The sequence below is a fragment of the Taurulus bubalis genome (genome assembly GCF_910589615.1).
Source record: "Taurulus bubalis genome assembly, chromosome: 5".
Lineage (NCBI taxonomy): Eukaryota > Metazoa > Chordata > Actinopteri > Perciformes > Cottidae > Taurulus > Taurulus bubalis.
The window spans coordinates 27,043,500-27,057,048 of record NC_136593.1 but is presented as its reverse complement, the minus strand read 5'-3'; the positions used below and the strand labels follow the sequence as shown (position 1 = coordinate 27,057,048).

The 13,549-nt window shown below is 43.6% G+C and overlaps 1 protein-coding gene across 1 annotated transcript; it reads left to right on the top strand.

Annotated features, from left to right (window-relative positions):
• Positions 1-1,479: 1,479 nt before the first annotated feature.
• On the top strand, positions 1,480-12,864 carry pcsk1 (proprotein convertase subtilisin/kexin type 1; the record flags this gene model as incomplete). Its single annotated transcript, XM_079217656.1, has 14 exons — positions 1,480-1,668; positions 2,776-2,880; positions 2,983-3,105; positions 5,957-6,103; positions 7,039-7,115; positions 7,761-7,849; positions 8,758-8,930; positions 9,294-9,506; positions 9,604-9,704; positions 9,832-10,065; positions 10,863-11,020; positions 11,108-11,241; positions 11,334-11,495; positions 12,439-12,864. 14 exons carry the CDS (start codon positions 1,480-1,482, stop codon positions 12,862-12,864), a joined length of 2,331 nt encoding a protein of 776 aa, XP_079073782.1.
• Between the last annotated feature and the right edge of the window lie 685 nt (positions 12,865-13,549).

The window sequence follows — 13,549 nt, the reverse complement described above, 5'->3', positions numbered from 1 at the left end:
CCTCTGAGGCAGGCAATAAAACTGCCTGTAAACACTGTTTGATTTAGGTTGACACAATAACAGAAGACATCCTATTTTACAAAGAAAAAACAATGTACATAAAATGCAAAAACATGTTTTAATGAAGGACAGAAAGTAAAATAATAAAATCCACAACATCTGATGCTGTTTAACTATAAATATCAGAGATGTGGTTACACCCACTATTTTTAATTTGGAGTTTTTTATTCTCACCAACCATGAAACATACAACAGTATTCATTCTGTTAAGAAGACACCAAACATCTGTGTGTGTGTGTGTGTGTGTGTGTTACACTATCCCTGGCTTTTCACGTTACATACAGTGATAGATATTGTAGATGGTTGACGTGTACCATTTTCACTTCACTTCACATCTGCAAATATTGCATAATGTTTCTATACATATTTTACATCCATCTGATATGTCTGATTATGTGAATAGCTAAAGTAAAAATGGGCTCATGCAATTTCTGGGCAATTAAACAATAAACATTAGACTTCGACCATAATACTTTTGCAGTTTTACTTGAAACATATTTCCCTAATAATGTGTTATTGTGAGGGATATGTACAGTACACTGGCTGTTACTATGATTTGTGATAATTATACTTAACGTGTGCTATACGGTACATGAGTGATGGACATCTTTTGTCCCAGTATTTGGTTTCAGATTCATCTTGATGAGAATCTGCGGTGCAAGTGAAGAGCTGCTGTCCGCGGTGCTGAAGCGCATCTCTCTCTCTCTCTCTCTCTCTCTCTCTCTCTCTCTCTCTCTCTCTCTCTCTCTCTCTTGGCGACGTGGACACGTGAGCCTGAGGCCAGAGAGAGAGAGAGAGAGAGAGAGAGAGAGAGAGAGCGATGCATTATTGGTTAAGACATTTCAGAGATCGAAAAGCTTCAGCCTCTTGTCTCGCGCCAATCCGCGGGTGCAGTAGAAGGAAATCCAAGTAAGCACTGTTTGGGGATTGGTTGTATTGTTGTGCTTCTTCCCAGCATCTCCTCCAGCTCCAGGGACAAACAGGGGTATTTTTAGTCGGATCCCCGCCCTCCTCCCTCTCAGACTCTCTCCCTCAAGGACTCGAACTCTCCTCTTACCGAAGGTAGACGCCACACTGACGTCAGAGCACCCTTTATTTGACGTATGTACACCCCCACCCTCCCTCCTCCATCGCGACCACACGCACACACAACGCACACCAGCCCTCCCCATCACTAGTGTTTCCTCTCCTTGACGAACCAATAACGCGCAGTGTCTTGGTCCCTCCATCTCAGCCAGCTGTTTCTTTAGGAATGAACAGACAACAAGGAGATTTATTTATAACCGCCACAAAACATTCACACCTCGGAGTTGTCGCTGCTTTCTCGGGAGCATTTTAAAGCTGTTTGTACAGATATATATATATATATATATATATATTTATTTATTTTTGTTCTCATCTGGTAGAATTTCCTCTGAGATGGAAATGAGATGTCGTCCAGCGGTGATGTGTTTTCTTTTCGCCGTCCTCTCCTCCGCGGATTCCCGGTCGCTGGAGTCCTCGTACGTGGACAGGCAGTACCTGAACGAGTGGGCGGTGGAGATCCCGGGCGGACTGGCCGGTGCAGAGGCGATCGCCAAAGAGCTGGACTACAAACTGGTCCGACAGGTAGGCAATTATCATTATTATTATTATAACGATATTATGTAAGTGTGTTCTGACCGTTTTAATGGATATTGTGCATTTGGCGTGACATCAAAGCAAACTGGCACCAGAATCATTTCTAATTTTAAAACCAAACACCTCATTTAATAGCAACAAAACAGAAACCATAAAAGCAAAAATTAATCATGAAATGTTAATGAAGCCTGCAATAGCAGCTGTGGGAGCCAGGCAATAGCTGTGTCAATTAGCTGGTTCTCTTTATGATAGCCCTAAAGCACACTGTGCATGTTCAGCACCCTGCTATATCAAAGGTGGAGGATTTAATCATATGACTCACTGTTTACTCACTTCTGATAACTCTGGTTTTCATATCTATGTCTTTCCCAGCGTTTCAGACCGAGTGACGTTGTCTTCTCCTAAACAAACAAACACATTGTCATCATAAGGACAGCTCAATAATGTGAAACCTGTGGCTCTGAACATCAGCGGGCAATGATTAACTGAGATGTCATGGATACCGAGGCACACTGTGTGCTGTCATCTGTGTGTCACAAACACAATCACACAAATATTCAGTTTTTATATTACATTCATTTATTGAGAAGATGTTTTTGTCCTCGGCGATTTACAATGAAAGCATCAGCATCAAAGAAGAGCTAGACGTCATCAAAATAGAGAATGCTAATGAACATGATTATAACTATTGAATATAACTATTGAATGGACACATTGTGACTTTACTGCTCAGCATCAGTCCATTGCATGAATTTGGATATATATTGCTTTACTTTACCCAAAGATGGAAGAAAATTGACCAACAACTGGAGGCCCCTATTATGCTTTGTTTGTTTTTTAATTTAATAACTGAAAATAAAACTTTAAAATGTCTATCTGCTAGTAATTGGATTTCTAAGTACTTAGGTTACCATTCACTTAATAGTAAATACCCGACAGTGTATCATAGATAAAATGGAGACAGACATTTAGATGCAACAGTGCAGTGATGACACCGTCTGAGTCATTTTTGTGAGAGAGATATGTTTCTATGCCTGTGCGACGGGATCCAGCGACCAGAAGGCCGGTGTTGAGTGATTTCCTTTCTTTCTGCAGATCGGGGCCCTGGAAGACCACTTCTTGTTCAAACACCACAATCATCCTAGCAGAATGAAACGAAGTGCCAGCCACATCACCAGGCGGCTGTCGGAGGACGATCGGGTGAGTGGCCACTTTCCTCTATTAACCCGTCCTGCTCTGTGTGACGATCACTGTGTCTCATTTTAGCGGACCTAAACCTTTTAACCTCGCGTCCGTGTGCAGGTGCTGTGGGCAGAGCAGCAGTACGAGAAACGTCGCAACAAGCGAGCGTCACTCGGCGAGTGCAGGGACTGTCCTGTGGATAAGCTGTTTGATGATCCCATGTGGAACCAGCAGTGGTACCTGGTGAGTCACCAATAAGGCTTGAAGATGAATCACACAAACACACACAACACAAAGCAGCAGATAAAAAAACATGAGAAAGTCAACAGGTGGCTCATCAATTAATCCAGCTTGTGCTGGCTTAGATGCCTTTTTTTAGAAACATATTTGAACACTGAGCTCCAAAAACAACATATTTAGATTGATATCCCCCCTACTGGTCATATGTTGTGTACTTCTGTTGTGTCTGGTTGAACCGCCTGTGTGCACGTCTGGTCTGGTCTCCCCTGAGGCTCTCCAAAACCCTGCAAGCGCTGGACAGCTCTACACTGCTCTCTGCTCTGTCCTCACAGGGACTCCAAGCCTCTAGGAGGACATTGAGTGTTTATATGAAATATACAGCAATGTGCATTTGTACGGGCAAATGCATGTTTCAGTAAGTCTTTTATGCATGCGTGCATGTGTGTAGAAATGCACCAACACATGAAAACAATGTAACATTAGCACACTATGGAGCAGCTTTAGCCAAAAGAGCCATTTGCTAAATTGGGAACACAGTCTGTGTGGAGATGAGAGGAGTGGACAGAATATAATCCAGCAGGATGGAACAGAGTAGAGCCGTGCATTAAGTCCCAATTTACCCTGAATGGGACGGTTCAGCCCATTGAGACAAAGCAGAGAACAGTAGACTGTCACAGCTGCCAGATGCATTACTGATACTTTATCCTGACCTCAGCCAGACCCCAACATTTAACACTTTAAATGACATCTTTACTGATTTTAAATCTTGAATCTAAGAATGAATTCTGCAACTGTTCCATTGACCACAGCACACACACACCACAGTGGTTATCTTACCAGATCAAAGTTACTCGTTTAGGGCAACTAACAATTATTTTCACTATCCATTAATCTACCATAAATGAATAATAAGTTATAATATGTCTGCAAATATTGAAAATTGGCAGTCCGAAGATATCACATTTATAATGATACCAAATGGAAGAAAAAAACTGCAAAATGTATTATCAATCAATGATTAAATGATTAAATGATCAAAAAAGTTGATTAAATAATAGATTATGTATTAATGGTTTCGGCTCTAAACACCATAATAAACTGTAATAGGTTGCTGTGATACCAATATTCACACCAACATAGAACAATGATTTGTAAATCAAGAAATTTAAAGCAAAAAAACTCAACTCATGAAATAAACAATAAACGGTAAACATTCAGGAAACAGGGAGGGAGACTCACATCTCTCAGCTTCCACTTCTCTGCACCTGCGCTAACCGAACATGAGTCACACGCTGGTGCGGAATAAGAAACAAATTGAGATGAATCATTTTGGCCGATGAGGGATGATGACACTAATGGAATTGGCCTTAAAGTGCCGCTTAGTGTATTTCCACATCAGTCGCGCCTGTGTCGCTGCAAGAGCCACAATAGTTCACACAAAGCGCCGGGATCCACTCTCCTCATCAGTCCAGCCAGGACGAAGCGGACGGAAAAGAAAAAAGACGCACATATGATAATGAGAGCGCTGATGACGTCAGAGTGAGGGCGGAGCTGTGTGACGAGGATGGAGTGTCACTGTCTGTCAGGAGTGAGAGCCTGATAATTTAATCAGGGAGTGACTCATACTTGTATAGCTTGAAATTCCTCCTGCCTGCATGTGTGTGTGTGTGTGTGTGTTAATTGTGCATCGAGGGATCTCATCGTGCTCTGGCTTGTGTGTCCACTTTCTCATTTCATATGCGATAGCTGCAGAGAGACATGCGTAGGCTGCTGTGTGTGTGTGTGTGTGTGTGTGTGTGTGTGTGTGTGTGTGTGTGCCCCCTCAGCTGCTTCCAGCATCGACAAGTGACTCATTTGTTGTTACACCAAAGCAGGCCAGCTGTAGAAATCCTCTCTCGCAAATTGCTATTGAAACACATTGTGTGAGAGTGTGACATCTGTTGTGTACATTGAATATTCTGCTCTCTTTTTTGGTGGCGGCTGTAGCTCATGGGGAGAGTGGTGGTCTCCTCATAGTTCGGATGTCAAAGTGTCCTTGAACAAGACGTTGCTCCTTAATTACTTAGGATGAGTTAAATGCAGAGACCAATTTCCCCAAGGGGATTAAAAAAGGATCATTTCTACTTTCTCTTATCTGTCAGCTGGAACTGATACTGTCCAAAGAGAAAGGGAGGTAAAGGCAAGATGCTAGTGGGATAATGGGGAGTCAAAGTGCGAGCCAAGAAGAGGGAAAGAAGCGATCCATCACAGGGATGAGTCACGTCTTGGGGTGGCGCTCTGCAGTGTCTGTGCATAATGCGCAAAGAGCGAAAGAGCAAAGTGAATTCTTTTTTTAGTCTTCGCCGTCTCCAGCTCTGAATCATACTCTTTACCGAGCAGACAGGCATCGGCGCTGCTCACTCTCCTTCACTTCCTGACGATTTTCCATTTAAAAACAGGCGCGGCCTCCCCTCACTCGATCACTACGTGTGATATTCTATAGCCTCGGAGATGGATTTCTAAATAATTCGACCGGGAGCCAGAGGGTCTGTGGGTTGAAACACATCTCTGGGCACTGAACAGGCATCTTGAGCGTTAACAGAATCAGGAGAGGCATAATGGCACACAAAGCCGGTATCATGATGACCCTAACCCTTACAATTGGCCATCAAAGTGGCTTCAACAAGGCCGCAATCAAGTGATGCATTTCTGTAAAGGTCAGTGAAAGGTCCGGCAGGCCGAGGGAGCTGGAGGAATTTGGCTGACCTTTTTAACATGACAATGTGTAAAGAGCCTGTTCAGATGAAGCGATCGGACGTAAACCCACACACACAATTTGAGCTTGAGTTACAATTGTTGTAATTTTATCTTCCAGCAAGACACGCGGACGTCTTCCTCGCTGCCGAAGCTCGACCTGCACGTGATCCCCGTGTGGCAGAAGGGCATCACGGGGAAAGGCGTGGTCATCACCGTCCTGGATGACGGGCTGGAGTGGAACCACACGGACATCTACTCCAACTACGTAAGACCCCGTTTCCATGGAGACAGCCTCCGTCGTCTAGGTCTGCCGTTGCCACGGCAACGCTGCTGGCGACACCTTACGAGGCGATTTCGTAAAAAAAAGACACAGTATTAGATCTTCAGTACAATAATGTCTGCCTCCAAAAAGCTTTTTTTGTGGTTTTTAATTGCAAATTGGGTATTTAGCTGTATGCATATTTAACTCCGAGCATTTAGGGATGCAGGATATGAAAACATTTCATGACAGTGGTTTGTAAATCATTACAAACCAATGAAAGCGAGAATGACTGGAGTTCAGCGAGGTTTCATTTTGGCATCGTTTCTCCTGTTGAGAGAAAAAGTCACATCTCTGGTTCGGTTTCAAACAGCGCTGAGGGAGAAAGGGATTGTGGGAAAGAAAGAAGGAAATAATATGACAAGAGGGCTGATGGAAACAACCACTGTACTTAAGTTAAAGCTGATCAAAGAGGCTCGTCCTTAACAATCAAGGCATATGAGCGCTGGGCATTTGCATAACTTAATAGCAGTGGTTCTAAAATGACAGGCGCAGGCATCTGATTTAAATCGGATATTAAAGCGTCTACTGTGGAACTGAAACTGAAAGGAAGGAAGCATGCGTTCTGATTTCCTCTCAATTAGTTTATTTAATTGCATTTTACACAGCAGGAAATTATCAGAAAGAAAAACGCAGAGGACATCCATGACTTTCCACACAACACACAGAGCATTTAAACTCCTGCTGTGGTCCAACTGGGACACAACCTTCAGGCAGGAACGCCATTTTTAAGCAATCTGAACATTTCAAAAGATCGTTGTTGACACGCACCCGGTTCCCCTCAGAGTCGTTAGTTGTTTCACTATTTGGTCACCTATCAAATGTGTCTCCATGACAGCTGATTGGCTCTGACGTTCATTTTCTGTCTGTTGTCTTCAAAGGATGCAGCCGCCAGCTTCGACTTCAACGACAATGACCCCGACCCTTTCCCCAGATACGACTCCACCAATGAAAACAAGTGAGTTAGCTGCTATTGGCCATTTTGTAGCACAGGCTGGCTAATGACAGGGTGCATCCCAGTGTCATCATTAATGAGCAGAACGTCGACACAAATTAGTTGAGCATAAAAGACGATTCTGCCCAAGCATTGGAAGATTCAGGATTCAGTTTACTGCCTCTCCAGTTGTCCACACACACACACACACACACACACACACACACACACACACACACACACACACACACACACACACACACACACACACACCTCGCTCTTTTGTTATCAGTATACTCAACCGTTCAAAGGCTTTTCTTCCAGATGAATAATTGCAGAGCCACACAACAAAAGAATCTCCATGCCCCGGTCATCACAATCTGAATTACTGTTCGAAACATGACCTTTTACAAGAATACATCCGTCATCAAACATTATAGTGGCCTCTTGTAATGAGTTTTGCATCCTATGACGTAATGAGTGCAGGTGAAACAGTTCAAGATAACCATTTGGAGAACACAATGCATTTCCTGCCACAGACAGCACATGAACATCACACCCCAAAATACAGCTCTGGTGGATGGAACCAAACTAATATGCAGAATTAGTGTGAAAGAGGCAAGTGAATGGGATCATTAAGTGTGTATTGAATATGTAATGTTCTCTTAGACATGGGACCAGGTGCGCTGGGGAGATCGCTATGCAGGCAGACAACAATAAATGTGGCGTTGGAGTGGCATTCAACTCCAAGGTTGGAGGTAAGAGCTTCTTTTTTTCTGTAAATATCTATTTGTGTATTTGATAATTCTCCTTCACATTAAAATTAAAGTTTATATCAGGGACTCTTTGCACAAACAGAGATGAGACACTGATCATTTAAAATCACACTGCTGTGAGGGATTTAAATGATTATTGATTAAATCAGTTTTAGTGTAAAAAACATGACAACAAATAGAGGCATGACAACTGACAGCCTTTGTTTTAACAGCAGTGATATAATACATATTATTATACATACACATACAATAGGTTTGGTGGGCACAAAGAGAATTCATTCCGTTCTAAGCACCGTTGTTAGATAACCTGGATTTCAATTAATTCTATTTATAGTCAGCAGGGAAGGAAGATTTCCTGATGGAAATCTGATTTTTAAACCCGATAGTAAATGTCAGATAGTTAATGTCAGAATGCCACATTTACTGAGCTCCAATCCACACAGACAATGGTTTGCAATATTTAGGCTGCAACATCTGAAGGGCCAGCTGGTTCTTAGTGCATCGTAAGAAACAAGCATCACAAATGATGCTGCCCTAAAACAAACCTTTATTATTAATAACCTTTTAATTAAGGCTGCTTTAGCACATTTCATTTTGTAGCATGAGGTAGTAAATCAGCTTGGCCATACAGTGATGATACGCCTGCAAAAGGCCTTATATTGCAATATCAACGAAAGTGAAAAAGTAATCGTGTATCTGCCCTGTTAGTCCTAAGCGAGTTCTTTATTAGCCCGTGCTTCACCCTTCCATCAAGTTTCATGAAAATTGGGAATGTAGTTTTTTCTGACAAACAAACAAATAAACCGAACCGAAAGCAGAAGGACCAACAGAGTAACTGGGCACTAATTATATTACTCATACTAATACGATTCCTGCATCTCTCTCCTCAGGGATTCGTATGCTAGATGGGATTGTGACCGATGCCATCGAGGCCAGCTCTATTGGATTCAATCCAAACCATGTGGACATCTACAGTGCCAGCTGGGGACCCAACGATGATGGCAAGACAGTGGAGGGCCCTGGACGTCTGGCCCAGAAGGCTTTTGAATACGGTATTCAGAAGGTAAGCCATCAGACGGGCAGTTTCCATTCAGACTCAGCTGGTGTGGTCACAGACTGAGGTCCTTAATGGGAGCTACTCTCTGCAGCTAATGGGAATCAGATAGAACAGAATCAATAAGGACAGATTCCTATTGGGCTGTTTTATGGTGGAGTTACCAGGAAGTATTACATCCAATACCATACCACTATTTCCCCTCATATTTATTATTTCTATAACATTATTATGGCATTGTAAGCTCCCAGACGGTATCTGATTCAACAACATAGCGTTTGTGGTCGTCTTCATCTCTCTCTCTCTCTCTCTCTCTCTCTCTCTCTCTCTCTCTCTCTCTCTCTCTCTCTCTGTGTGTCTTGTCTTCTGCAGGGCCGGGGTGGGAAAGGCTCTATCTTTGTCTGGGCATCAGGTAATGGAGGTCGCCAGGGCGATAACTGTGACTGCGACGGCTACACAGACAGCATCTACACCATCTCCATCAGCAGCGCCTCCCAGCAGGGCCTGTCCCCCTGGTACGCAGAGAAGTGCTCCTCCACTCTGGCCACAGCGTACAGCAGCGGAGACTACACCGACCAGAGGATCGTAAGTGACTGTGTCTGTGACGCCATGTAGTTTTGCCATGTTATTCGAGGTTACTTTAATGCATTAATGTCGTCGCACTTTGCCTGCTTGCTTTCAGACGAGTGCTGATCTGCACAACGAGTGCACTCAGACTCACACGGGGACGTCGGCCTCTGCACCCCTGGCTGCTGGGATATTTGCCCTTGCGCTGGAACAAAAGTATGCGGTGCTGTTGCTCATAATCTGCATGTCATATTCATACTGCAATTCACAGTGGTTTTCATTGTAATTTGACACAAAATCTGTGAATGCTCACTGGTCTGCCTCGGTGTCTTCCCTCCATCAGCCCAGATCTTACCTGGAGAGACCTGCAGCACATCGTGGTCTGGACCTCGGAGTTCGACCCTCTGGCCAATAACCCGGGCTGGAAGAAGAACGGAGCGGGGCTGATGGTCAACAGCCGCTTTGGCTTCGGCCTTCTCAACGCCAAAGCCCTGGTGGACCTGGCGGACCCGGCCACGTGGAAGCATGTCCCGGAAAAGAAGCAATGCATCGTCAGGGATGATTCTTTCCAGCCCAGGTATCTGATGCCACTGTTTTTAAATGATAGACGTAGCTGCGCATTACAGTGTGTATATCTAAATATAGATATAGATATATATCATATTACTAGTATGCATACTCATGGTTAACTTTGTGACCCGATGAAAATTATAACATTTTGAAACAGAGAACTGTATTCCTTAAAGCAAACAGATTAAATGAACCATCTGTTGCTTTTCCATGACAATAATAAATCTGAAGCCTCGATGGGCTTCCTGTGCCATTTAAATTCACAATGCTTCATAATTGCAGCTGAGAGCATTTTAATTTGAGGTCAATCATCACGTCTGAACCTTCATTCATGGTAATTGTTAAACAATGGGATTAAATATACTTTTTCCTTGAAACAACCTTTTGATTTCCCTTTGTTCCACCTGTAGACAGCAGCTACAACCAACTGAGGGCTGCCTTCCTTTAAGAGTCCATTTTGCAATTTGTTTTGGATTATTTGACTCAGTAGCACTGACACCAAGGTTCCCCATTACCTCCCTACATCCCTGTCTAATCCCGAGGATTTGGCTCTCCATTTCCCTCAATGCTTAGTGGTCTAACCCTCCCCAGCTTTATGGCAGCTTGAACACGGAAATCCTTTCATTCATGTCTGGGAGAGATGAGGATTAACTGTTTTTGCAAATGAATGAACAAATCTGTCCATGCATTTTATGCACGCTTCTGATGTGCTAAAGGTAGTTTGTTTATTTATTTCCACCTATGTGTTTATGTGAACTATGTGTTTGTGTGTCTCATTCTCTGCTTTTTGAATGCATCCAACAGGGAGCTGAAAGCAGCAGGGGCGATCACGATAGAGATTCCCACCAAAGCCTGCGTGGGGCAGGAGAACGCAGTCCGCTCATTGGAGCACGTGCAGGTGGAGGCCAGCATCGAATACACCAGGAGAGGGGACCTGCACATAACGCTCACCTCCCCAGCCGGTTAGCGATGTGCACACACACTCACACAGACATTTGAGTGAAATGACCAAGTTCGCAGCTGATCTGTCTCTTTGGATTTCCCCTCAGGCACCAGTACAGTGCTGCTGGCTGAGCGAGAGAGGGACACGTCCGCTAATGGTTTCCGAAACTGGGACTTCATGTCGGTCCATACATGGGGAGAAGATCCTGCTGGTACATGGACCATAAAGATCACAGACACTGTGAGTTACACACACAGCGTCTTTGGCTTGAATGACTCCTGAGCTTCTGCCGGTTCTTCCTGAGATCTAACCAACATTATTTCCCCTCAAAGTCAGGCCGCATGCAGAACGAGGGCCGGATTTTGAACTGGAAGCTGATTCTTCACGGGACATCAGAGAAGCCAGATCACATGCAGAAGCCTCGAGTGTACGTTCCCTACAACGCTGTGCAGAATGACCGCCGTGGTGTGGAACACATGGATGACATGATAGAGGTGGGTACCAACATGGTTACGATGGAGAGGAAAGGATTGAGGAGCTATATATATAAATATATATATACCGACTCTCAATCAATTCCTCAGTGTGTGCCATGAAATCTGACATGCTCACAAGGACAATGCTAACATGCAGATGTTTTGCAGCAGATGTAATGATGACCACGTTCATTATCTCAGTTTAGAATCTTAGCATGCTTGCCAATTTTGCCAAGTACAGCTGAGACTGATGTGAATGTCATTAGTTTTGCAGGTATTTGGTCATAAACCAAAGTATTGAACACCAGATGATGGTGCTTGAGGAAATGTCCCAGGATCACCAAATATATCTGGAGAAAAAGACATGAATATCTTCACAAACATTGTTGAGAGATCTCAGTCTCAAACAAAGTTGTTGACTGACGTATCTTAAACCCGCCTGACCCCGAGTGGTTTAACAACCCACCTTGGGGTCATGCAGCATTGGTACAAATAGCTACTCAAACAAATGCAAATTATGTTATGTATTATTTTAAATGAATTCAAGGAAAGAGCAAAAGTGATGTTAGTTTGCACAGTGACGTATGCATAATATTTGTTGATATTTGAAATCCAACACTGACGATAAGGTTCAAGTGTCGAATTCCGGTTTAAATTTGAGTGTTGATTATGTAAACAGTGTAGAAATTGAAGCACTTTGAATCACCAAAATGTTAACAGAGTGCCAAAGTAGAATAACAGTCATTGTTTACGTTTAGATCCATTGTGTCGGACTAAAGAGCCCAAAATAGATCACTGTCCAGGTGCTTTGGGATTGTATTGATTTCGTTAAATAAATATAATAAAAATGTAATATGATACCAAAATAAACAGAATGGAACACAGTTATGTTGTCCATCTTCATATGGATGTGTGGATCATAGTTATCTAACATGTCTCCTCTGTCTGTCTGGTGGCACAGGAGCCCACGCAGGCCGATCCGCCTCCAAAGACCGACACTGCACAAGCCTCCCCTCCTTCCAACCCAGAGAAGGAGCCCAAAAGGCCCTCAAATCCACCCTTCTCCCCCTCCCTGGCCCTGCTGCGTCTCCTCCAGACGGCCTTCAACAGGCAGACGCCTGCCCTGCAGCAGCCGCCGCCCGTGGCCAAGGCCTCCTCCGCCTGGAGGAAGCAGCAGCAGCCGGGCCGGAGCTTCTCTGCTCCTGCAACACGACTCCCGCCTCAGACGCTGTACCAGGCTCTGGACATGATAAACAAGTACCAAGGACCCGAGGACAGTGTCTACAGTGACTACACTGATGGCTTCTACAGCGTCAAGCCGTACAGGCACAGAGATGACAGACTGCTGCAGGCCCTGTTTGAGATGATAGATGATGGCCACAAGTGAATTGGGAGGGGAGAGGAGGGGAGAGGAGAGGAGAGGAGAGATGGGGAGCAGAGGAGAAGGCAAAGAGAAGAGAGAAGCAGAGGGATCTGGCGTTGGAGGTGTGGAGGAGAAGAGAAGAAATCCAGGAAAGAGAACTCTTCCACTCATTTCTACCCACCCCAAAATGCTGCATATCTGATCTCTTTACCTTCATTTGGCAATCACCATTCATTCATTCTGTCATTAAGTCATGCAAAGTGTCCAGTCCACACGCGATTCAAACCACCAACCTCTCTGCTACAAGCTGTGTCTCCATGTAGTGAAAGTGAAAGCATTTAATCATAAGAAAGGAGGGGGAGGCCTTGTGTCTCTTCTCTTCACTGCCTGCTCAAGCATGCCACTTTTAGAATATAAGTTTTGTATTACTATATATATATTATCTATATATTATACAAAGACAATGATTGTAATATGGTTTTGAAAACAATTGACATCTAAAATGTTCACTTTCAAAAACCCTTTTTGTTTCTATCCATAGTTTTATGTCCCTATTTTCACCTGTTATGGGACAACTTCTCACTTTGATCACTTTAGAGGACAGATTGATCCTTAAAAAAAAAAAGACATAAAGTCGTGAAATTAGAGTCAGCATACATTCAAAATGAAACAAAAATGTGTAATCAATTTGCAATTTGAAAGGTTTGAA